The sequence below is a fragment of the Esox lucius genome, chromosome 9 (assembly GCF_011004845.1).
Source record: "Esox lucius isolate fEsoLuc1 chromosome 9, fEsoLuc1.pri, whole genome shotgun sequence".
Classification (NCBI taxonomy): Eukaryota; Metazoa; Chordata; class Actinopteri; order Esociformes; family Esocidae; genus Esox; species Esox lucius.
In genome coordinates, this window is record NC_047577.1 from 23795371 (window position 1) to 23822869 (window position 27499).

The 27499-nt window shown below is 41.9% G+C and overlaps 1 protein-coding gene across 2 annotated transcripts in view; it reads right to left on the minus strand.

The window, feature by feature from the left end:
• Window positions 1-27499, minus strand: part of si:ch73-173h19.3 (calcium-binding EGF-like domain-containing protein) — a 73028-nt gene that overhangs the window by 10812 nt on the left and 34717 nt on the right. For both annotated transcript variants that reach the window (XM_010904835.3, XM_010904836.3), the window contains 4 exons: window positions 5296-5415; window positions 4510-4629; window positions 4035-4158; window positions 3535-3727 (listed from right to left, as the gene is read on the minus strand). In XM_010904835.3, coding sequence (XP_010903137.2) covers window positions 3535-3727; window positions 4035-4158; window positions 4510-4629; window positions 5296-5415 — 557 coding nt within the window. The remainder of the gene's footprint in view (window positions 1-3534; window positions 3728-4034; window positions 4159-4509; window positions 4630-5295; window positions 5416-27499) is intronic.

A 27499-nucleotide genomic window follows, 5' to 3' on the forward strand; every position in this document is an offset into this window, starting at 1 on the left:
TCCCCAAGTTTGCAGCTACACTGCTCAAAAATAAGGGAATATGTAATAATCACAGTATAACACCATGTCAATTAAACTTCAAGGATATCATATCTCTCCAGTTAGGAAGCATAAGCGACTGTGAAACACTGTCCCCTGTTTTGGTGCAAATGAAAGCGACAACAGGTGCATTGGAGAGGCAACAGCAAGACAACCCCAAAAAAGGAAATGGTTTTGCAAGTGGTGGCCACAGACAATTACTCTCTCCTTATTCTTACTGACTGATTCTTCTCTAGTGTTGCGTTTTGGTAGGGTCCTTGTCACTACTGGTAGCATGTGGTGGTACCTACAGCCCATTCAGGTTGCACAGGTAGTCCAGCTGGCACAGGATGACACATCCATACATGCCGTCACAAGGTTTGCTGCAGCTCCCAGTACAGTCTCAAGAGCATGGAAGAGATACCAGGCCGTTACACGAGGAGAGCTGGACTGGGCCATAGAAGGGCAACAATCTAGCATCAGGACTGGTATCTGCTCCTTTGTGTGAGGATGTACAGGAGGAGTACTTCATTTGACTACACCAAAATGTACTTGCTTAGTAGTGGTAACCATTGTGTTTCAATGTGGGAACAGATACTGCTTCAAACTAAAGCCCTCTTTCCTTGTAACTACAGTGTATTTATGTGGGAACTAGGCTTGCCTGATTCCTTTTCTTGTTTTATTATATGACTACTTATATTTTTTTTCTGTTGTCTATTTGTAATTCTTAAATAATGCTTATACTTGCTGCTGACAATCTTTGCAAGGATGCTCTTTAAAAACAGAGTTTTAGTCTCAATGAGCCTTTCCTGGTTAAGAACATGGAAACTATTGTTGAGGAATCCTATATGAACACTTTGTAGAGAACTGTGATACCTATAGGAAACGTTGTCGATCACAGATCTCCAGTTATTCTGTAGGAATAACCTTCTGTGTGTAAATGTAACATTAATAATGCATTTGAATGTAACATTTGAAGATAGTGTAATGGTTAGTTTTGCAGATTGGTTGCCATGACATGACAAATCAATCAACTGATAAAGAACTGTTATTTCAAGACTCAATATATGCCCATTTTTTGTAAGCTGTTTTTCCAGAAATTTACTAGCCCTTTGTTATGTATATCTGCTGTGCTTCTTATAATGTTATAATTTAATACAGCACATACTTGCCATACTGCATAGCTATGTTTACAATTTTGTTTCTGGTTTGGTTCTGTTCCACAGCTAATTACCTAAATTATAACACAATGTCATTTGTATGTATCAGCTTTCTAGCCAGCTTCCTCTAGATATCTAACATGGGTGCACAAGATGATTGTTCAGTGAATACAATCAACACGTCTTATGGAATTTGATAAAGCAACTTCATATAGTAACAAATAATCAACTAGCAATTTTTTAACAGAAAGCGCGATTATCTTCTATACTTGCAGAAACCTAAATTAAGTTCCATACATGATAGCCTGTCTACCGATTAATGTAGCAAGCCTACAGTGTAAACAAACTGGATATGTTGATTTTGCCTTGTCTGGTTGATCAGTGGAGATGCATTTTCTCTCTTAAACCCACCCACGGAGAAATTTGTGTAGAAAACTTGCAACCGAGAGCAAAACTCCAGGGTAACATAACTAAAGACAGAAAAAAACTCAAAGAAATGTTTTCAGTCGATTTGTTTTTGCATTTTAAAATATTTTATTTGCGATATATATATTTTTGGTTTCTATAGCTTTCAATATTATTTTGTTTGCAGTACTAATACTTTTGTTTGTTTTTATTGAAACAAAAGTAAGTCCATATTAGACCTAAACAGATACAGCTCCGGAAAAAATTTAGACCACTGCACCTTTTTCTTTCCTTTCCAAAAAAGTCAAAAAGGGAGGTTTCAATTCATTTCAAATTGAACGCTTCTGTTCCTCACTCAAAACTTTCCTTTTCAACTTTTTTGGAAAGGAAAGAAAAAGCTGCAGTGGTCTCTTAATTGTTTCCGGACCTGTAGTAGCCTGACAAGTACCTAGTATCTTGGGATTGGAGCAATGAACCCATACTTTAAGTTGAACCAATGCAAGTTATTGCATGAACATGCAAAAGAAAAATCAGCAAACTGGAGTTTGTTTAGAAAATTGTGGATTAATGCCATAAAGTACCATGATGCTGATGTATTAAATTTGGAAGACAAATAATGACATATGTTATAAATATTTAACACCATATAAAAAAAAATTCACCTTACCAAGGTCAACCAGTGTAGGCAAGAGTTTGTAAGTACAGTATTAGCTGTGTTGTTATGGTATTATAATGGTACAATAAACAAATGATATATGGTATATGCAATCGCATCAGTAGATTGTAAATTCAGTAACTAGCTAGCTAACTGCAATTTGTGTGATGCTTTTGTAAACAGTGCCACTAGTGCTTTTGAGTTAGCAAAAGCTGCATTGCAATCAGAAACTATCTCGGTTATCACAATTTTATTTCATATAATTGTGATGAAGCTAATGATGCTAACTCCAAGCTTGAAACACAATCCCACCTAAACATTACTTTAGGCCAGAAATTCCCTTCTACTTCACAAAGAGATGAATGTTCACATTACAATAAATATTGAAGGTTTTCATTTTTATGGAGGTGACATGATTATTGATGTTTGATTGGCAACTGCAAATAATTAATTTTTCTGTCCATTTTGTTATTATGTAATGATCGCTCTGCACCGTGTACAATATTTTCAAGCCAGATTGCCAGGCCAGATTGTCGTGTTTGTTTGTACTTCTTAAAATAATTTTATGCTATGCTACAATTTTATCATGATGTAAAAGAAAATATTTGCTGTTTTATTCTTCAAGTTTCACAAGAATGTGCTACAATTTTACCATGATGTACAAGAAAATATTTGCTGTTTTATGCTTCAAGTTACACAAGAATGTGCATTTTTATATCCACTAAATCAACTCACATCGTTTGTTAATGGCAAGAAGACAGGGAGCACACTTCAGCAGTTAAAACGTGAATTTTATGTGTGAATATTTGTGCTCGTAGTCAATATCAGGTATAGGCTATATCACAGATTGTTTTTCTGTCCAATATTAAATAATAGCCCCATACCAATACTTCTCTCCTATAATTGCCTCTACTGTAACTCATCATGCCCTTTTATGTGGATGATTTTCATGTTTTTCAGTAGGTGTGTGGTATTGTCACAATATCGTACTAACGTTTGACTCATATCACAATGTTCTTTGTTACTGTTAGTGGACTGAAATACCTCAAAAGGTTTCCTTTTGCCAGTAAAGCAGAGGACCATTGGTAACCTTGTTCACTCCATCTCATTGTGTGACTGACTGCATGTGTTTTTGGGTATGCCTGAATATATATATAAAAAAATAATAATTGTGCTTGATTGATATTTATATGTGAAAGGAGCCCTGCTCAAATACAAATTGTCAGGATCGGAAGTATTGGTACTATGGTATTGACCTGGCCATCCCTATTGAAAACCTTACAACAAACAGCTCACCCTGAGGAAGAACTCCCCTCCCTCGTTCCCCGACTTGATCCTGAATGTATTGTGCATGTTCGGGAAGACACTGGTGGCCTGGATCTGGAAGATGTCGGATGGGACTGAGCGCTCCGATGAGATACTCATGTACTTGTAGACGATAGACTGTGGCACCCCTTGGCAACCGGTGAGTGACTGGCAGCTGCAACGTCTAATGAGAGAAATGTTGAATGTGGTAATACTGGCAGATATATTTTAATATATGTGGGTTACAACTGGCCAGTGAAGAACACTAGTGCCAGTTATTGTATACCAAGTCATACAAATTTGTTCTCTGTCACCACTTACATGCAGACCTGAAACTTTTTCTTGTTAGTTGGATATCAAATTAAATTGGTGTGTTTAATATGTTATTATGTTAATAACAATGTTGTTATGTTATTGACAATAAAACATTTGGACTTGGGTTAGAAGTTCACCATTTAAACATAATGCATTACACTGGACCGTCTACTCACCCCTCTCCGGTCTTCACGTAGGGCTCATGGCAAAGGTTTCTGGGGTAGCAGCGGAAACCGCCATAGTAGTTCCAACACATCTCATCCTCGCGGCAGTTGTGTCCTGTTTCACACTCATCTATGTCTATTAATGGAGAGTTAAATGTAATCCAATTTCAATAATTTCCTTCAAACCGAGTGCCTCATATTTGTTCTTCATTTGTTTTAATACAATTGTCTTACTCGATAATAACTTTTAGTCTTTGTAAACAAAAGATGCTTAGCTTTAATAAATGTACTACTATCTTAGGTATTTCTAATGGGCTGTAAATTAACTTGAATGTCAATACTGAGTTTATATCAAGATACAGTAAAACTCTAAACCTTGACCTGTCATTTGGGATTTAGGTAAAGGTATTGTAATTCCACCTTATGAAGTATGACTTCTGGTGTAAAAGAGGGTAGATATTCTACTAGTTGAAACAAGCCTATTTACCTTGGCACATGCGGTTGCCTTGGATCTGGTATCCCTCAGGACAGGCACAGACATACCCTCCGGGCTGATTGAGGCACTGCCACTGGCACATGTAACTTGAGAAAGCGCACTCGTCGATATCTATGCATGAACACATTAAAACATTATACAGTCCACTCTTAAAGAGATACACACACTACTTGGTATAATGTTTTGCCTTTTTGTTGTGATATTTGTTGAATTATTTCACTATATACACTGCTTTTATTGTGTATTTTACATGATTTATGCTTTGACCGCAGAAATACGATGGGGCTGGAGTTGATGTGTATCCAAATAAAATACCAAAAGGGGGAGAGCCTGACAGAAATTTCCCAGAAAAGAAAATAATACATATGAGGAGGAATTGGGAAATCATGTATTAATACAGCTCCGGAAAAAATTAAGAGACCACTGCACCTTTTTCTTTCCTTTCCAAAAAAGTAGAAAAGGAAGGTTTTGAGTGAGGAACAGATAGGCTAAAATGAAGAGACCACTGCAAATTTAACGCTTCTGTTCCTCACTCAAAACTTTCCTTTTCAACTTTTTTGGAAGGAAAAGAAAAAGGTGCAGTGGTCTCTTAATTCTTTCCAAAGCTGTATAATTTAAGGTACTGATAAATATGAAAACATGAATTTATTGGATAGTGCATGTCACCATTAAGAAAGCAAGATGCATGTCAGTGTCACCATGCATACGTACATACATGCACCATTAAACATGCTAACACACAAAGACACGCATACATTCTAACAGCTGGTGTAATACCTTGGCAGGAGGCTTGGTCAGAGGCTAGCTCGTAGCCTTGCTCACACTGGCAGATGAAAGAGCCCATTATGTTGTAGCACTGGTGCTGACAGGGGTGTCTCCCCTCACACTCATTCACATCTGCAAGACAGGGACATAAAAAAATGAACAGTGGTTAGATATACTAGATATACAGAAAGTGTAACACAAACATTTGTCAGATGATCGTATGATTCAGGGGCATACACAGGGATTAAAATGAATGAATAATTTTTTGACATCTTCATCCATGTACACAACAAATTCTGATTTATGAGTAGAGTAGAAGAGTATATGTATTGTTTTTATGTATAAGTAACACAAGACTCATTTTAAGTTACTCCAAAACACAAACTGTAGGTCGGAAACCTAATATGCTTATCCACTCTCTGTGATATTCCATTTCCTGGCTCAACAAAAGCAATCTTCTAAATGGAACACAAACAGTGTTCTTTTGCAAACCTATTCTTGGGTGGTCTCTCTGCAGTTAACAGACAAATGTCGGCGAGTCTACTATATACAAAGAGTTAAAAATAGAAGATTCATATACATTGAGTCGGAGTTGTCATTAGCGTGAGTGAGAACACAAAGTCAGTCCAGATAAGATCAAAGTGGTTGTCCCTTCGTAACTGATCATAGGCCCAGATCAGTTATTGTTGTTTGGTCACAGATAAAACTAGGAGAGAGGTCACAGAAAAAACTAGGAGAGATTGCCAACCGGATGTACAAAAACATGCAGTTATAATTTCCACACTTCACTGGGAGCAATGGCCCAGCAGTGAGATGGAACTGGGTCTACATTCAGTGAAACATCTGATCTCAATACAGTTTGTTTTCTGTTCCCAGAAGTAAAATATATTAAGAACAGTGTGGACTGTGTTATGTAGAATTTAGACTTAGCCAACGTTCAAGAAATATTGATGTATTTTGATAGAGTGCAGGGCAAATTGAGTTACTGTACAATTGTGCTCCACAGAATGACTGTATTCCCTATCTAAAAATTTCAAAAACATACTAGCACGCGCCAACAGGATCTCGCTAGCTGGTGATTGGCTCTGCTCACCTCCTTTCAAGATTTTGCTTAGTTGGCTTCATTGGCCTCCCATTGGAAAAGACAGCTTGTGGTGTATCTTGGGTTAGATATACAAATGTTTGCTATGGTCACTGACAGTACAAGCTGATCTAGAACCAGGCCACTCATACCCCTGCTGATGTAACTCATTTGGTAACCACAGTGATGGACACAATGTGAGAATTATGTCATCCTGGAGGCTGAAAGTCTGTGTAAACAAGTTCTCATTTCAAACACATGAAAATGCACACACACACATATATATACACAAACACACACAAGGCACATACGCACATTCACTTCCAGTTAACAAAGCCCGGCTGACCGAGTTTTGGCTTGTGGCAGTGGGATTTGGAGGTGAATAGCCCTAATGATCAAAGCTGGCCACAAATCAACACATATGAGGGGAAAAAGTGACGATGCATGGCCTTATAACCTTTTTTTCCAAGAGTTTACTTAGGACCAGTGTGATAGAGTTTGACAGGTTGATTGAGGGGAACCAATCTTGCAATCAAATGTAGGTTTTGAGTAGTGTAATGAACAGAAATAAGAGTGCAAAGAACATGACAACTTCAAACATATTCATTTTGCCTACATCTGACTTCTGTCAGAATGTTGTATACACATGTACAGACCCCAAAACTAGCACATTTCATCCTTGCTGCAATACATTTTTAACTTGACCTTCACCCTATGCCTAACCTTAAACTGTGGCCTACTGTAGGATGGTCCAGTGGTCTAAGCGGCTGTAAATACAGTACCAGTCAAACATTTGGACACATCTAGTCATTCAAGGGAATTTCTAAGACATCAAAACTATGAAATAACATGGAATAATGTAGCAACCAAAAAAGTGTTTAACAGATCAAAATACATTTCATATGGGAGATTCTTCAAAGTAGCCACCCTTTGCTTTGACGACAGCTTTGCACACTTGTTTCATTCTCGGCCAGCTTCATGAGGTAGTCACCTGTAATGCATTTAAAAACAGGTGTGCCTCGTTAAAAGTTAATTTGTAGAATGTCTTTCCTTCTTAAAGTGTTAGGGTGGGTAAACAGAACACCATCAGAATGTTTGTACGGTAGAAGTCCATATTATAGCAGCTAAAATAAACAAAGAGAAATGACTGTTCATAATTACTTTAAGACATAAAGGTCACTCAATCCAGAACATTTCAAGAACTTTGACATTTCTTTCAAGTGCAGTTCGAAAAACCCATCAAGTGCTTTGATGACACTGGCTCTCATGAGGACTGCCACATCAAAGGAAGACCCAGAGTTTCCTCTGCTGCAGATTAAAAATTCATTAGATTTACCAGCCTCAGAAATTGTCAATTAACTGTTTCTCAGACTGAAGCTAAGGTAAATTATTCGGAAATCAACTAAAAGAAGAAGAGTGATGGAGTGCTAGATCAGATGACGTGACCTCCATAATCACCCAACCACAACCCCATTGACATAGTTTGGGATGAGTTGGACCACTGAGTGATGGAAAAGCAGCCAACTAGTGCTCAGCATATGTGGGAACTCCTTCAAGACTATCAGAAAATCATTCCTTGTGAGGCTGGTTTTGAGAATGCTAAGTGTGGGCAAAACTCTCATCAAAGCAAAGAGTGGCTAGAATAATAAAAATACATGTTTTTTGCTTTATTTAACACTTCTGCCAAATAAATCACATCAAACCTGAAAGAGAAAAAAAAAGAATAAGTATACCCTAACCTTAATCTGAATGGGTTTATTTCGCAGACACGGATTAAGCCTAGTCTAGGACAAAAAAAATCTAGTTCAATAAAAAACTTAATTGAGCTTGTTTTTTTAGTTCTAGACTTGGCTTAATCTGTGTCTGCGAAACTGGCCCTATAACATAACATTTATTCTCAAACATAACTTGACCCTAATGCATAAACCTAAATGGTAATGGCTAAACCAAAAATAAACTCCTATTCTAAAACTATTCCAAATTGTACAGTTTACCCTAAACCTAACAAACCTTACATTTCAGCTGGAAAATTCAGTTTTCCTGGTGTGGACATGCCCAAAAATAGATCTGGATTACACACACACCTCATAAATGGAAACATCAAGGAATGGGAAAAACAACTGTTTTGAGACAGGCAAGAGCTCTTCCTTTGTGTTCAGTGAGAAGGATGAAAAAGGGAGGGAATTATGAAAGAGGGTAAACTGGGAAACTAAGCTTCTGAATGAATAGGATGCAGACCATATCAAAGGCTTATGAAGACAAAAGCCCATGAGTAAAGACATGCAGTGATGTTGTGACTACTGTTTTGGCTGACCTATCTATCTGACCACTTCTGAGGCAGATTAGATGAGAGATGAAAGGATACACCACTACTAAAGTCTTCTCTGGCAGGTGTCAGTGTCTGCTGATTTATCTTAAATGTGATAATTGTATAACCAGTTTTTAACCTTAATGAATATATTGAACAACAGGTTAGATCAGTAAAAGAAATAGGGTAGAAAAAGAAGACTTACTTAAGCAATCATTTAGAAACTCATTTATAATTGAATCAAGATGTGTTCATTGCCACTACAGACTGAATGCTCAGATAGATTTCAGATAAGAAATTCTTGGGTTGTTGTGTCCAGTAGGCATACTGTGAGAAAATATTTAAAAACCAGATCGCAGTGGGGAAATACCATCTGAACTTATCCATTAATAAAGAATACTGGTAGGCTTCACTGTTTTGCTATTTTGTGCCCTTATGGACACAGCCCAGTTAGCACTGCAACATCATAGTATAGCTTCCTTACAGAATGTTTAGGCTGACTGAGTTTTTGAAGAATTAAGGCTGTGTAGAAGTTAGTTTCCATTTGAATTAGTCAAGTGCCACGTTCTTGCATTAGTTACCAGACCTGCACTCAGCATATGAGAAATGTTTACCAGGTAGAACAATAAGCTGCTAGAGAGAACATTTAAGAACATGCTGAATGGCTCAAATTACAGCACTTACAAAAACGTTTTACATTTTGACTGTTATTATATATTTTTTTTACTTGAAAAGTATTTCTGCTGATCACTAATGTAATTCCTTCTGAAAGTGTAGAACTATTTCAATCTTATTACTTACACTGAAGTATATGGTACGGGGCACTGCATAATAACCCAAATCTGTCTGCCATTACTTTCTGCATTACTCCATCTTAAGGACAGACTGATGAACGAAACAATATGATTAAAGGAGAAAAAACATGTTTTAGGAATGTGTTATTGACAACCATATCTTTCCTTCCCTGAGCTCAACTTGGCCCTTGCCCATATTGATTGAATTATGTAACAGCAATTGTTTGCTTCACCGCCAGGATTTGTCATGTTGCAACTTGACTAAGACCTTGCATAGTTTGCCAACAGGGGATTGGAGCACGTGCACTTATACATACAAAACACATGCATGCACATGCAGAGAGATAAATGATGGCTTCAAATTAATTATCCAAAGAAAAAGGCAAGACAGTAAGAATTTTAGTGGTGCCCCACTTTACAAGAAAACAATGAATCTCCATATACTTCCATTGGAATGAAGCCAAAAAAAGTGTGAATAAGAAGGACATGTCAATCTTCTCCCTCAATATCTCTTCATAAACTAAAACTGCTAACATTCCAGTGGAGAATCTTATAGTGCATTCTGAAAGTATTCAGACCCCTACACTTTTTCCACATTTTGTTATGTTGCAGCCTTTTCAAAATTGATTAAATTGTTTATTTTTATCATCAGTCCACATACAATACCCAATAAAAGAAAATGTTCATAGGTATTCAGGCTGGATTACTTAGTAATTTGTTGTACCTTTGGCAGTAATTACAGTCTTAAATTTTCTTTGGTATGATGCTACAAGCTCGGCACACCTGTATTTCAGGACTGGCTTCCGTCTGGCCACTCTATCGTAAAGGCCTGATTGGTGAAATGCTGCAGAGGATTGTTGACCTTCTGGAAGGCTCTACTGTCTCTACACGGGAACTGAGCTCTGTCAGAGTGACCATCGGGTTCTTGGTCACTTCCCTGACTTTGGCCCTACTCCCTCGATTACTCAGTTTGAGCAAGCAGTCAGCTCTAGGAAGAGTGTTGGTGGTTCCAAAATTCTTCAATTTAAGAACAATGGAAGGCCACTGTTCTTGGGGAGCTTCAATGCTTCATAAATGTTTTGGTTCCCTTGCCCAAATCTGTGCCTCAACAGATTTGGGGGCTCTACAAACAATTCCTTCGCCCTCATGGTTTGGTTTTTGCTCTGACATGCATGATCAGCTGTGGGACCTTGTACAGACAGATGTGTACCTTTTCAAATCATGTCCAAACAAATTAATTTACAGGTGGACTCCAGTCAAGCTGTCCAAACAAGAATGATCAATGAAAGTCGTAGGCACCTGAAAGTCAAACTAAAGCCATTTATTTGGGCAGTAAGTGTTTTTATAAATAAACACATAATGACAGAGCAAAACTGTTTTTGCCTATATTGCCTATGTAGATTGATTAATTAATTGATTAAATTAATGTAAACAATTTTAGAATAGATAAGTAACATAACACAATTTGGAATGTATATACGTACTGTACATGCAGTGGATAAATTGGAATTTTGGTGGTGGGGGAGCCCTATATTTTGGGAGTTGAGGGAACTCAAATGTGCAGGGTGAGATGGGGGGGGGTAATAGGATAACTATGCAATTACAAACAAAAAGTAAAATAACCAGATATTCTGTCAGTTTTAAAATATGTAATTCAGTAATCCAGTAAGTTGTTTATGTAGCATGTGTTACAACCAGATAATTATTTTAGAAAATGAAATATTGTTGGAGGTAAGTTAGCTACTATATTATACCTTTGGAAATAGGTATTCTGACCACATGGCTCCAGCCCTATTTAACCCCTGTATATATGTATGTACTGTACATAAGGGCTGTCAAAGTTATCGTGTTAATAAGGCAAATTGAAGGAGTAGGGTAGTATGTGCAACTGAAATGCAGGGATAGCAGCAATGAGGTTCCCGAGGTGGACATGTGTATGTAACAATTGAAAATGCAAGTACAGTGGCAGTTCTAAATGTGAAATGAGGGCAAGTTTAAGGTGCAAGTCGGCATGTGCAAATGAAATACAGGAATTGCAGCAATGAAAACATTATCAGACTAGTAAGGCAGTCACAGAGTCCAGAAGTACAAAGGGTGGGTATAGTTAGTGATGGGAAGTCACAGAGTTCAGCAGGGTTATAGTAGATGGAAAGAAACTGTTCCTGAGCCTGTTGGTGCGAGAATGGAGAGACCTGTTCCGCCTGCCTGATGGGAGGAGGGCAAACAGTTTGTGGCATGAATGTGAAGGATCCCTGGTAATGCCACGCGTCCTATGCAGACACCGCTTGTGCTAGAGGTGGGCACCCGTGATGTGATGGGCAGTTTTCACCACCTGTTGCAGGGCCTTCCAGTCAGCTACAGAGCAAGCAACAAACCACACTGTGGTGCTATTAATCAGAATGCTATTAATTGTGCAAACGGTAGAAGTTCACAAGGATCTTGGAAGACAGGCATGCCTTCTTCAGCCTCCTCAAGAAGTACAGGTGCTGCCGTGCCTTTTTGACCAGGGCTGAGGTGTTAAGGGACCAGGAGAGTTCCTTGGAGATGTGGACACCCAGGAATTTGAAGCAGGACACACATGCCACCTCAGTTTCAGCGATGATGACTGGGGTGTGCAGCCTTTAGATTTCCTGCAATCAACAATGAGCTCCATGGTTTTCTTTGCATTGAGGACCAGGTTGTTGTCAGCGCACCATGCTGCCAGGCGCATGACCTCTTCCCTTTAGGCTAACTCGTCATTGTGACTGATCAGGCCAACGACCATGGTGTAGTCTGGTAGGAGGAACCTTATTGTTAATGTCAGTATTATTATTGTAATTATTATATTTTTTTTCTTGCTGAATAACTCAAAAAGTCCTTGGTAGAAAATGCTGTAACTTTGCAAACTGAAAATATAGACCACGCGTACCTACCACACAGACACCCGCCCCGATTCCTCCACCAGGGGAACTACAGTACACGATTCAATTAGCTTATTTCAAAATGATGGCATATCTACCCAGTTAGTGCTGCATCTTTGTGTACATGCCTCATTTCTCATGAGGAACAAAAAAGCCTCAAGAACCCATCAAATTTGCCATCTTGGATTTTTTTGCCAAAACCTACAAAATATTTAAATTTAACAAAGTTAGTCGGAATCACATGCCCTTTGGCATACAGGTGTCTCATACATGCCTCCTCAGATTGATTTCGGGAATAAGAGATATCTTGCAAGATGACGGATAAAATGGTTGATTACTGTACAATATATGTATGCAAAATATTAATGTCTGTATTGCTTTATGGAGCAAATTCATTGTGCCTTCTAACATCACCCCCATATTACACCATGTGCATTTGTCTGCTGATATCTCAAAGGACAGTGAAACGGCGGCTGCCAAAAATCGGACAATTTTAAACACAAGCTAATGCTAATAAAATAGTTTTTAATCTCTTCTCCTGAACCATACATCAGATTTACTCACCAGTATATTTCCAGACTCGAGAACATACTTCTGAAAAGGGCTGATAATGAAATGTCAAAGGTTGACTGAACTATGACTTCACAAAGTTAGCCCTTTATGCTAACTCTCATGACCACAATAAATATAAACTTAAAATCAACCGGTTATCTGATTGACCTGACTGTTGGTGTACAGGTGTCTCATATGTGGCTCCCTACAGGGTTGTAAGGAATGAGAAATATATTACAAGATGGCGGACAAAATGGCGGACCAGTGTTGAACCTATGGATGCATACACATCATGTGTGCATTACATTATTCATTCATTCATTAATCTTCTTCCGCTTCATCCGGGGCCGGGTCGCGGGGGCAGCAGTCTAAGCAGAGATGCCCAGACTTCCCTCTCCCCAGACACTTCCTCCAGCTCTTCCGGGCGGACACCGAGGCGTTCCCAGGCCAGCCGGGAGACATAGTCCCTCCAGCGTGTCCTAGGTCTTCCCCGGGGTCTCCTCCCGGTGGGACGGGACCGGAACACCTTCCCAGGAAGGCCTTCCGGAGGCATCCGAAACAGATGCCCAAGCCACCTCAGCTGACCCCTCTTGATGTGGAGGAGCAGCGGCTCTACTCCAAGCTCCTCCCGGGTGACCGAGCTTCTCACCCTATCTCTAAGGGATCGCCCAGCCACCCTTCGGCCGCCTGTATCCGGGATCTTGTCCTTTCGGTCATGACCCAAAGCTCATGACCATAGGTGAGAGTAGGAACGTAGATTGACCGGTAAATCGAGAGCTTCGCCTTGAGGCTCAGCTCTTTCTTCACCACGACAGACCGATACATCGACCGCATTACTGCAGAAGCTGCACCGATCCATCTGTCAATCTCCTGTTCCATCCTTCCCTCACTCGTGAACAAGACCCATAGATACTTAAACTCCTCCACTTGAGGCAAGAACTCTCCACCAACCTGAAGTGGGCAAGCCACCCTTTTCTGACTGAGGACCATGGCCTCGGATTTGGAGGTACTGATTCTCATCCCCACCGCTTCACACTCGGCTGCAAACCGTCCCAGCACATGCTGAAGGTTCGGTTTGAAGGGGCCAACACGACAACATCATCCGCAAAGAGCAAAGACGAAATTGTGTGGTCCCCAAACCTGACACCCTCCAGCCCCTGGCTGCGCCTAGAAATTCTGTCCATAAAAATTATGAACAGAACCGGTGACAAAGGGCAGCCCTGCCGGAGTCCAACATGCACTGGGAACAAGTCTGACTTACTGCCGGCAATGCGGACCAAGCTCCTGCTTCGGTCGTATAGGGACCTGACAGCCCTTAGCAAAGGACCCAGGACCCCATATTCCCGAAGCACCCTCCACAGGACACCGCGAGGGACACAGTCGAATACCTTCTCCAAATCCACAAAACACATGTGGACTGGTTGGGCAAACTCCCATGAACCCTCCAACACCCCGTAGAGGGTATAGAGCTGGTCCAGTGTTCCACGGCCCGGACGAAAACCACACTGTTCCTCCTGAATCCGAGGTTCTACTATCGGCCGTATTCTCCTCTCCAGAACCCTGGCATAGTCTTTCCCGGGGAGGCTGAGAAGTGTGATCCCCCTATAGTTGGAACACACCCTCCGGTCCCCCTTCTTAAAAAGAGGGACCACCACCCCGGTCTGCCATCCCAAAGGCACTGTCCCCGACCGCCACGCGATGTTGCACAGGCGTGTCAACCAAGACAGCCCCACAACATCCAGAGACTTGAGGTACTCAGGGCGGATCTCATCCACACCCGGTGCCTTGCCACCGAGGAGTTTCTTGACCACCTCAGTGACTTCAGCCCGGGTGATGGACGAGTCCACCTTTGAGCCATCATCCTCTGCTTCCTCAATGGAAGACGTGACGGCGGGATTGAGGAGATCCTCGAAGTACTCCTTCCACCGCCCAACGACATCCCCAGTTGAGGTCAACAGCTGCCCACCTCTACTGTAAACAGCGTTGGTAGGGCACTGTTTCCCTCTCCTGAGGCGCCGGACGGTTTGCCAGAATCTCTTTGAGGCCAGCCGATAGTCCTTCTCCATGGCCTCACTGAACTCCTCCCAGGCCCGAGTTTTTGCCTCCACAACCACCCGGGCTGCAGTCCGCTTGGCCTGTCGGTACCCGTCAGCCACCTCAGGAGTCCCACAAGCCAACCAGGCCTGATAGGACTCCTTCTTCAGCTTGACGGCATCCCTTACTTCCGGTGTCCACCACCGGGTTCGGGGATTGCCGCCTCGACAGGCACCGGAGACCTTGCGGCCACAGCTCCAAGCGGCCGCTTCGACAATGGCGGTGGAGAACATGGTCCACTCGGACTCAATATCTCCAGCCTCCCTCGGGATCCAGTTGAAGATCTGCCGGAGGTGGGAGTTAAAGATCTCTCTGACAGGAGACTCGGCCAGACGTTCCCAGCAGACCCTTACAGTACGCTTGGGCCTGCCGAGTCTGTCCCGCCATCGGATCCAACTCACCACCAGGTGGTGATCAGTTGACAGCTCCGCCCCTCTCTTCACCCGAGTGTCCAAGACATACGGCCGCAGGTCAGATGAAACGACAACAAAATCGATCATCGACCTGCGGCCTAGGGTGTCCTGGTGCCATGTGCACTGATGGACACCCTTATGCTTGAACATGGTGTTCGTTATGGACAAACTGTGACTAGCACAGAAGTCCAATAACTGAACACCGCTCGGGTTCAGATCAGGGGGGCCGTTCCTCCCAATCACACCCCTCCAGGTGTCACTGTCGTTGCCCACGTGGGCGTTGAAGTCCCCCAGTAGAACGATAGAGTCCCCAGTCGGAGCAGTTTCCAGCACCCCTCCCAGAGACTCCAAGAAGGTCGGGTACTCTGCACTGCGGTTCGGCCCGTAGGCACAAACAACAGTGAGAGACCTATCCCCGACCCGTAGGCGCAGGGAAACGACCCTCTCGTTCACCGGGGTAAACTCCAACACATGGCGGCAGAGCTGGGGAGCTATAAGCAAACCCACACCAGCCCGCCGCCTCTCACCATGGGCAACTCCAGAGTGGTGAAGAGTCCATCCTCTCTCAAGGAGTGTGGTTCCAGAGCCCAAGTCGTGCGTAGAGGTGATCCCGACTACCTCTAGTCGGAACCTCTCAACCTCACGCACAATCTCAGGCTCCTTCCCCGCCAGCGAGGTGACGTTCCACGTCCCTAGAGCTAGTTTCCGTGTCCAGGGATCGGGTCGTCTAGGCCCTCGCTTTCGACTGCCGCCCGATCCTCTCTGCACCGACCCCTTATGGTCCCTCCTGTGGGTGGTGAGCCCACGGGAAGGCGGCCCCACGTCGCTCATTCGGGGAAAGGCCCGGCCACCAGGCGCTCGCGTACGAGCCCCAACCCCGGGCCTGGCTCCAGGGTGGGGCCCCGGCTGCGCCATAACGGGCGACGTCACGGAACTCAAGAACATTTTCATCATTAAGGGGTGTTTTGAACCGCTCTTAGTCTGACCCGTCGCCTAGGACCTGTTTGCCCTGGGAGACCCTACCAGGGGCATATAACCCCAGACAACATAGCTCCTAGGGTCACTCGGGTACTCAAACCCCTCCACCACGTTAAGGTGGCAGTTCAAGGAGGGGCATTACATTATGGCACAATGAAAATACAGACCAGGTATACTATTCACACAGACACCCGACCCAATTCCTCCACAAGGGCCACAGGTGCCTTATTTTTTTTTTCTCTCCAGAATTAAGCCAATTCCACCCCAAAGATAATCCTTTATGCTAAGTCTCATGACCACTATACAAATTAGCTCAAAATCCACCGGTAGTCCGATTGACCTTGACTGTTGTTGTACAGGTGCCTCAAATGTGCCTCCTTATAGGTTTGTAAGGAATAAGAGATACATCGCAAGATGGCAGAATAATTACCTCAGTAAAAAGTTGGTTAATGTACATACACATAAACACCCACACTCTCTCTCTCTTATTTAAAAAAAAAAAAATGTAAGTATATACTTGCAGTGTCCTACCACTGCATTTTCCATTGACAGTGTGTTTGTCTATGGCCTTAGAGAGTTACCTTTGAGTCAGAAGTCTGTATGACCATCAGACAGGAATGTCCCCTGCCAGACTATTTTCGTGTACTGACCCTATTGACCAACTTCTATGCTGTCTGTCTCAATGTATATTACACCAGCAGAACTTTCTTAGCCACCAACTCCATTGGCTCCAGTGCAAGACTTTATACCTGGATTTGGCCTATAGAAATAACCTTATAACAAAAAAAAACTAGACATTGTTAAGTGGAACATGGTATTTGAGAATAATTCACTACGGTATAAAGAATGCATATAAAGTGTAAATTAGCATGGGAAAATACAGGTTATGGCCAGCGGCCAGCAACACTTTCTTAGTCACCCACTCCAGTGGCTCTAGTTCAATGTACAGCTATGCAAAATGCCTTATAAAACTAGAAATTTTGAGGTGGAACATGGCTTTGGAGAATGACTCAGTAGGTTATAAATAATACATATAAAGTGTCAATTCATGTGGGGAAATACAGGGTAGAGCCAGTGTTATGGAATTTCTTGAACTGATGTATTCTTAGTTCTATAAATGTATAAAGGAGTTACAGGTTAAAGTACTGAGTCCCCTTGTTTAGATAAGAAAAGGAATGTGGGAGAAGGTGATCTGGTCCCTGTCTATTTGTCTATGGTCATCAATGAATGGTATCTGTAGATCATTGGGTCCTCCGTCAGTCTGTCAATCTGCCTATCCGTTTAAACCATCAGTGTATCTGTTCTTTGTCCAGATGGTGTGTGTCCCTTATGAGTTGAATAGGTTAACTACAGTGTCCCTAGATCCATGGGATAAGGTAGGGGGACAGCCTGCCCTTTGGGTAAAACCTATGTATTATTGACATAAGACATAAGCTGTTTTATGACATAAACTGTGCAGCATCTTACCACACCCCTTTTCACGGTATAAGTACTGATGATTGTTCTGTGTTACTTCAGAGATGCCTCACAGTTTATTCTGTAATCCTAGACTAAGTAAAAAATCGTTAATTGTGTCAAGATAATTTTGTGTCTATACTTACTTCCTAAAAGATTTCTACTCAGTGGAATTTCAATAACATTTGGGGTGCTTGCATGGTTTACCTTTGGTGATCGTTTTGCGTTCACTGCCGGCTGAGTCAACCGTTCATGGCCAGGACTAGATCCGTGGAGCTCAAGCCTCTCCCAGTGAGGGCTAGCCTTAAACGGATTGAGTTGGTGAGCGCTTGTCTGGCGTGGATTGCGAAAGTGGTCAGTATAGGTTCCCGAAGGACAATATTGAACTCTGGAGGTTAGAACATAATTTGGTTCACAGACTGGGTGGCGGTTAAACCGCAAATGTAAATCTGCAGACAAGGTTAGGGCCTACATCTCACTTACGGGCTGACAGGTCTATTAATGATGTTAGCGCATGTTAATTGGGATGAGAGTGTTAGGGCACTTTTTTGCAATAGGGCACATGTGTTAGGGCACATTCTTTGAAATAAAATAGATCTGAAGTGTGGGGCATGCTCACGTTAATTGAAATAAAAAATAGGTCTTTTTCAACCACACAGGTTTACGGGGTAAATCAGGGAAATGGGTAAGTGTGGTGGTAAATCTTTGACAGTGCCTCATACCTATGATGGGCCGGCAAAAATTATACAAGACACCTATGGTGTGTGGACATGTGAACAATTGTGGCTATAGGATTTCTGGTTAATGGCGCTTTCGTTCGGTGACGGATGCTTGGCCTACCGGGCAGATTGGAGGGATACGGACCAGGTAACATACAGGGGCTGGTGAAGGTGCTATGGAAAGTTGTTTGGAAGGGATAGGCTACCATATGTGGAAAGTGGTGACTGACTTTAGGGAAATTTGTGTGGGGTTTATTGATCTCTGTGTTGTAGCTTTGTCCACTCAGGTTGAACCTGGACTGTCCCTCTGACCGACACCCACTCCATACCAGCCGTCCTGCCAGCTCTCAGCCTAGGTGACTCTTCACCAATTGCTGGGAGACCTTGGAGTTTTGAATCGTCCAACCCCGCCCGGCATCACTGCATCAATGGAGAACATTTCCCTACAATCGATGTAGCCAACCAAGGTGATGGAGTTAACCCTCAACACGGTTCGCCCTATGGCCCGGACTTTAAGGCCGTCTAGAGGCCGTTTTGCTCCACTTTGAACGTGTTGGGAGAATCTTTGCGGGTCACGAAAAGGAACAAAAGGGGGAAGAAGGATACAGCAGATACGTAACTTCTGTTGGTCCAGTCTGTGTTTATAGTGGTTGGGAGGAAAGAGACTACAGACCCGGGGATGAGGAAGAGACTATGCTAAACCGCTACGTCGATGATAATGGCTGCCACTGCTTTGGTTCGACTGGACATTGGGTTTTGGAAAGATGCCAGAGGAAATTGAGAAATCGGCTGTTTTAGATGTGGTTCTCCCACAAGAACAGAGACAGTTCCAGCTAACATGCTGGTATCATCGCGAACAACCCAATAGGAACAAGCAGGAACGCTAACCGCCTGAGGGAAGGGTGCTGACGGTCAGAGGAGATAAACCAGGGAGCTTCAATCGGTGACATAATTCCTTAACACACCCTTGTATTCTCTGACATATTTAAAGGATACAGGACTTTTTATAGTCTTTAGTAAGATTGGTGAACATTAAGATTGATGGACTTGTGGAAGTATATTGATGGTTTTGAGAAAGTGTGGTTTGAAGATGGTAAAAGTGATTTTTTTTTACAGGTAAATTTGTATGCTGTTGTTCTGAGGGTTTTTGTGCATGGTCTGTGCGGTCTTTTAGAGAAGGTGTCTTGCTTATTTCGAAGCGGAGGGGTCGGACCCCCATGTCTCCCACGCTAAATTTGGGTTTAGTAAGTGGGAAAAGCTTGGTTCCTTGGGTGGAGGTGCAATGAAGCAGCAGACTGGGTCCCGTCTCACATGGAGGGAGTGGAATTTTCCATTGCAGCCCAAGCCTATAGAGAAATATTTGGGTGTACCGTTTTGGATAACCGGTGTTGAAGTATATAAATGTATGCTTGTTATGTTTAGATAATAACAGACCATTTGTTTATCCTTACACAGGAAATCACGTTCAGTCAAAGCGCGACGGTAATTAGCGAATGGGCATACAGTACTGTGATGTGTATCCTGGGTTGCACTGTCTTTTAAGTAGAGGTACGACAGGAGGTTTCTTTGAGATTGAGATGAAATTGAGTTTGTAAGACAGAGTATCGAGTCTGTAACATCATGAACAATTAGAATATCAAATGCTCCTACTCTCTCCATTGATGACCGGATATGCGATCATTATTGATCGCGTACCTGAAAATCAATTGGAGAGCTTATGGGCTAATTTTGCAATCACAAGGAAGAAGTTGTATATCCTGGATACTGGTTGCTAAGAACAACTGAACAGTGACTCATAAAACTATACCATATAAGGGACCGTCGTTAAGATTGCGTGAGCATTTGGTAGTCAAACAAGCCCTAGTAATTCCCCTGTATAGGCTGCATAAAGTAATTACGCGTGGAACCTTTATGTGGGTGCGGAAACTCTGTTCTAGTTGAGTAGGGCGTAGCGGTGTGTAGAAGCTTTGTTGTTATTCGTACAAGAGAAGACCTAGTTACTCCCTGACTAGGCCACAAATAATATTGTACAACTCTCTAGGGGTGGATACATTTGAGAGAAGACCTAGTTACTCCCTGACTAGGCCACAAATAATATTGTGCAACTCTCTAGGGGTGGATACATTTGAGAGAAGCGTTGCATGCAAAATAATGCATTTAGATGTAAATATGATTGAGACACCATCAAAAACCAAATCAGATAATTAACAACGATTGCCTGGAATCAAAATGGACAGAAAAAAAAGGAAAGTTTTCTGGCTAAACGAGATGGCTTCTGAGGAAGGTATATATGGACAGATGGAAAGTGTGGTAAAGTTAAGATGGTAGAGAGAGGACAACAGTCGTAAGGCGGGAAAGGAGACAATCAAAATGGATGAAGATGCATTTTGTTTGTCCACCTATCCGAACGACAACAGTCACAAGATGGAGACTCATTCATGGAACCCCGGGAATCATGGACGATACAAGGAAATGACTTGAGCTTTCATAATCATTGATTAAGAGTTCCTAAATGTTTATTTCCAAAAATGTATTATACCTAAACCTAAAGTAAGGCTGGAACTTATCAAGGAAACCTGATCATTTTCCTCGTAAATAGCCAGGTTTATTTAAATTTAATATTACCTGTAGTTTGAAAAGCACTTTGTTGGTAAATAGCATGTTTTAATAGGCATTCAAGAGAGCCTGTTTTGTCCAGTCATGCTTGAACATGTTTTAATAGGTATTCAAGAAAAACCCTGTTTTGTTGTGCTTGGTCATGTTCACTATGTAATTTTCAGAGTCTCACAACAATGTGGTTTGGCCTTTTCCAGGCCCATTGCATGTAAGTTGCTCCTGCATGTTGAGCTTTTAGCTTGTATATGTAAGGAGATCTAAATCAAGTGATAAATTACAATGATGATTTTCTAATCTGGTACAACAGTCTCATGCTTTTCTTTTACAAAAGGTTAAAATATTGTGTTTTCTCTCTCCTTATATAAAGTAGTAGAATGAAGAATCCACAGGATAAGTCTGAATTTGAATCCAATGCAGTTATAGCCTATGAAGAGGGTAATACAGCCAAAGCGAGTATCTTAAATGCCGAATTGAGTTTGGTTAAAAAATATAGTTTCGCTTTTATTTGTGTTTACCAGTGATAACTGAGATAATACTTGTGTTTTAAAACCAACGCCTGAAACTCCTTAATGGGGTTTGAGTTCTAAAATGCTAATTTGACAAATGAACAAATAGAGTTGATTGAAATGTTATAGGTCAAATTTTATTGTAACTTGATTTCATAGTGATTTAATTCATCTGTTTTCTGTCAACGTCACCATTCTTGAGAGTTTTCTTGATTTCCACTCTAAAGTTGTATTGCTGTGTAGATATGACAAGCATATTTTTACAAAGTGCTACAATATTAGATGGGTAGGTCTATAAATCAAAAAACCTTCAGTTGACGAAGGATATCGGCTCAGTTGAAAGAATAACATATCTTGCTACAGACGGTCTGAGGACCATGTCAGATGTTAATGTGTGGAAACATATATTTCATATACATTAAACAATGCATTTGGCCTTTTTAATAGCTCACCATCAGTGGTTAAAGCCATGGGCTCCAGGAAGGGGGGAAGACCCCCTGGGATGGCCCCTACCATTGTATTCCATTAAAAGCGGACTGTTAACGATCATTTTTTGAGACGAACTGCATTGTGGGATTGTTGACGTGCTGTACCCTGCCTGCTGTTACCTACCTGGCTACCTGCCAAACTTTTTTCGAATTTACTCGATATAAACTAATTGGTCAAAATTCTATTTTAGAGTTTTACCAACGCAATATTTATCTGTTGACCTCTTACCCAACTTTTCTACACCGGGACTCTTTTTGGACATAATTAACAGAACTACTCACCCCTGAACACCCGAGGCTAAGTATCATTACAATGCCTTTTCACTGTAATTGTTGTAGCAACAACACGGAGGAGAATGTTCGTCTTAAGTTAAAGATAGCAGAGTTAGAGGCTCGGCTTCTGACGCAAATGCCAGGCAAGGATTATGCTAGTGTAGAAATAGAAAAATCTGCGTCAGTGCCACCAGGTAGAAACGATAGTTTTGTTAGCCCCCCGGCACAGCTCCTGCAGCCGGGCAATAACTTTCTCTTGGTCACTGGGAAGAAATGCCGTCGACCAGTTAAACCTGAATCGTTGCTAAAACCAACTGAGACTTTGAACAGGTTTTCCCCACTGGAGTCGGAGTCAAGACCCGAGCCGTCTTCGGAGGGGAATGGTCGGCAGGCATGTTCTACCGGTGGACTTGAAAAACTGAAAACTTTAGTCATTGGCGATTCCATCACACGCAGTATTAGACTAAAGAATCAGCCGGCGATCGTACATTGTTTACCGGGGGGCAGAGCCACCGACGTAGCCGCAAATCTGGGGTTGGTGCTAGCGAAGTCTAAAACTGGCAAGTATAGAGAGTACAGAGATATTGTTATCCACGTTGGCACCAACGATGTTAGGATGAAACAGTCAGAGGTTACGAAGCAGAACATAGCATCAGCGTGTAAATTAGCTAGAAAGATGTGTCGGCATCGAGTAATTGTCTCTGGCCCCCTCCCAGCTAGGGGTGGTGACGAGCTCTACAGCAGACTTGCGCAACTCAATCGCTGGCTGAAAACGGAGTTCTGCCCGTCGCAGGAGGTAGAGTTTGTAGATAACTGGCCTTCTTTTTGGGACTCTCCCAGAAATAGGGCCAGGCCTGATCTGCTGAGGAGCGACGGACTCCATCCTAGCTGGAGTGGTGCTCTTCTTTTGTCTAGGAACATTGACAGGAGTCTCACTCCTATAGCTTTAACATGAGATAGGGTGCAGGTCAGGCTGCAGGCTGTTAGCCAGCCTGCTAGCATAGTGGAGTCTGTCAATAGCATAGCCAGAGTAGTTAGTACAGCTTTACCTATTGCCACTGTGACTCGTTCCAGGCTGAGAAAAGTTAAACAAGGTAGTGCTAACAAAAACAACCTTATTAAGATAAAGCCTTCCTCCACCTCGGTCAAAAATAAAAATAATTGTATCACTTCGCATCTCAAAATGGGACTCCTAAATATTAGATCTCTTGCTCCAAAGGCAGTTGCGGTAAATGAATTAATCTCTGATCATAAACTAGATGCTATTGGTTTATGTGAAACGTGGCTAAAGCCTAAAGAATTCACTGCCTTAAATGAGGCCTCTCCTCCTGGCTATACTAGTGATCATATCCCTCGTGCATCCCGAAAAGGAGGGGGTGTCGCTAATATTTATGACAGTAAATATAATCTTACTCTCAAACATATCACAGAGTTTCATTCTTTCGAAGTTTTACTCATGAAAGTTAACCAGGCCGATAAATCATTTTACATAGCTACTATTTATAGGCCCCCCGGGCCATACACATTGTTCCTCAATGAGTTTCCAGAATTCTTGTCTAACCTTGTAGTCATGGCAGATAGTATTCTAATTTTTGGCGATTTCAATATCCATATGGAAAACCCCCATGATCCTCTTCAAAAAGCCTTTCAAGCCATAATCGACTCAATGGGTTTCATCCAACATGTCTCAGGTCCAACACATTGCCACAATCATACCTTAGATTTAGTCCTGTCACGAGAAATAGATATTGTAGATCTAATAATTTACCCCCAAAATCCTGGATTATCGGATCACTGTCTTATTACATTTACCGTTAAAACAAGAAATTCACTTGCCCCCCAAACAATGAGTTTCAAAAGCCGTACTATAAATTCTCGGATTACAAATAAATTCCTTGATATTCTTACTAGTTCGCTCTTAAATGACAGAGTAAATAAATCTGTAAACGATCAAATCGAGGATCTAAACTCAATACTGCGAAATACATTAGACATAGTTGCACCACTAAAAACTAAAGAAATACGCAACAAGAAACTTGCTCCTTGGTACACCGACAATACTAGAGCACTTAAGCAAGCCTCCAGAAAATTGGAGCGAAAGTGGCGCTCCACCAAGTTGGAAGTATTTAGACTAGCCTGGATAGACAGTACAGTACAATACCGAAAATCACTCACGTCTGCTCGATCAGCTTATTTCTCCAACCTGATTGAGGCGAACAAAAACAATCCAAAATTTCTCTTTGATACAGTTGCAAAGTTAACAAAAAAGCAAAGCTTAGCATGTGAAGTGGGTCTTCACTTTAGTTGTAATGAATACATGAACTACTTTGATGAAAAGATCGTCACCATTAGAAAACAAATAACTGAATCCCTAAATAGTTATGGTCCTAAAAATCTCGGTTGTCCGGAAAATTTCCGGAGCCTCCCTGATCAGGTGTCAATGGGGACACTTGAGTTTTTTGATACCGTATCGCTCGACACATTTACAAAATTTGTAATGAGTTCTAAACCCACAAACTCTCAGCTAGACCCGATTCCTACAAAATTACTTAAGGAGTTATTTCCTGTGCTAGGTCAGCCAATGCTGAACATAATAAATTGCTCCCTTTCCTCCGGATGCGTACCAAACTCACTAAAAATTGCGGAAATTAAGCCTCTTCTAAAAAAATCTAATCTAGATCCCGACATATTAAACAATTATAGGCCAATATCGAACCTCCCGTTCCTCTCAAAAATCTTAGAAAAATGTGTTTCCCAACAACTGAATGCCTTCCTAAAGACAAAAAACATTTATGAAATATTCCAGTCTGGTTTTAGATCCCATCATAGTACTGAGACTGCACTCGTGAAGGTAACAAATGACCTTCTAATGGCCTCAGACAAAGGTTCCGCATCCGTCCTGTTGCTTCTTGATCTTAGTGCTGCTTTTGACACTATTGATCACTCCCTTCTCTTAGAGAGACTGGAAACCAATATTGGGCTACGTGGACATGTTCTAGCCTGGTTTAAATCTTATTTATCTGAAAGATATCAGTTCGTTAGTGTGGATGGCATATCCTCTGACAAGTCAAAGGTATGCTTTGGAGTTCCTCAAGGCTCGGTTCTGGGCCCATTACTTTTCTCACTATACATGCTCCCTCTGGGCGATGTAATCCGAAATCACAATATTAACTTTCACTGTTATGCTGATGACACACAGTTATATATTTCAATGAAGCATGGAGAAGCCCCTAAATTAGCTATTTTGGAAGCATGCGTTTCAGATATTAGGAAGTGGATGACAGAGAATTTCTTGCTCTTAAACTCAAATAAAACAGAAATGCTCCTTTTAGGACCCAAAAAACAAAGAGCGTTGTTAGCAGATCTCACTGTGAACCTCGACGGCTGCATGGTCGTATCCCAAAAAACTGTAAAAAACCTTGGCGTTACCCTTGACCCTGACCTCTCCTTTGAAGAACATATAAAATATGTCTCAAGAGTAGCTTATTTTCATCTTCGAAACATCGCAAAAATTAGAAACTTCCTATCAAAAACTGATGCAGAAAAATTAATCCATGCTTTCGTTACTTCTAGATTAGATTACTGCAATGCTCTTATCTCTGGTTATCCAGACAAATTAATAAATAAACTTCAATTAGTGCTGCACACAGCTGCTAGAATCCTAACTAGAACAAAAAAATTTGAACACATTACTCCTGTCCTGGCATCCTTACATTGGCTGCCTGTTAGGGTTAGGGCTGATTTTAAGGTTTTACTCTTAACCTATAAATCAATACATGGACTTGCTCCTACTTACCTTGCTGAAATGATCCAGCCATATATACCTACACGTAACCTTAGATCGCAAGACGCAGGCCTTTTAATTGTACCTAGAATTTCTAAACAAACAATTGGCGGCAAGGCCTTTTCTCATAGAGCTCCACTCCTGTGGAATGATCTGCCAATTAAGGTTAGAAATGCAAACTCAGTGCAAACTTTCAAGTGTCTACTAAAAACTCATCTCTACAGCACGGTTTATAATTAGGTGTAGCCTGGCCCGGGGGCGTGAAGGTGACCAGTAGGCTTGATACTGTCCACCCTTGCTGTCTTGCCAGGTGGGCTCTCGTCGCCACTGGGATGCCCTCCCTCCAATGCCCTTCGGGGGAAGAGTCACTGGCTTGTTGTTGATTCTCTATTGCGCACTTGTGCAGTTGGGCTGTACGCTACTAGCAATACTCGGCCCTCATTCAGGGGGGTTGCGGTTGGTGGGTGTCCCTTTGGTTGATGCCTGGCAATGTGGTTGGATTGATTTCCTGCCTGTTGGGCCCTGTCCGGGGCCTCCCCCGGGTAGGGCCCCAGTGTCACCGGACCCCCCCGTCTCAGTTTCCAAGGTGTTACGCTGCTATATTATTGTGCTGGGGGACATGAGGGATGTACTACTAACTTTTCTCAGTTTCCTCCAATTTTAAATTTTAGAAAGAGATGAGGTCCTGGTCCACACCTGCGGATTACCTGGTTTGGGGGGACCGTTGCTGTTCCTGTCCTTGTCCACCTGGTCATACTTCTGACCTAGTCTAAAATCAAATATACTCTGGATTTAGCCAAGAGAAATTTATTTATTATTCCAATTGGACTCTTAATATCTCACCCGGCACAGCCAGAAGAGGACTGGTCACCCCTCTGAGCCTGGGTCCTCTCTAGGTTTCTTCCTAAAATTCAACCTTCTTAGGGAGTTTTTCCTAGCCACTGAAATTCAACACTACTGTTGTTTGCTCCTTGGGGTTTAAGGCCGGGTGTCTCTGTAAAGCACTTTGTGACAACTGCTGTTGTAAAAAGCGCTTTATAAATAAATTTTGATTGATTGATTGATTGAAAACAGGGTAGCATATTACTAAGGGTTAAATTTGAATCAGACTTGTCTCACCTGTGGTAATGTCCCCAACACAAGCATATTCAGTTTTGGGATTATCAAACGTATATCAAATGTATAATTTTGAAACCAACTGAGGTGAGGTAGAGACCTATAGCTATCCCCCATTGTTGATGATAGAGCAACCTTA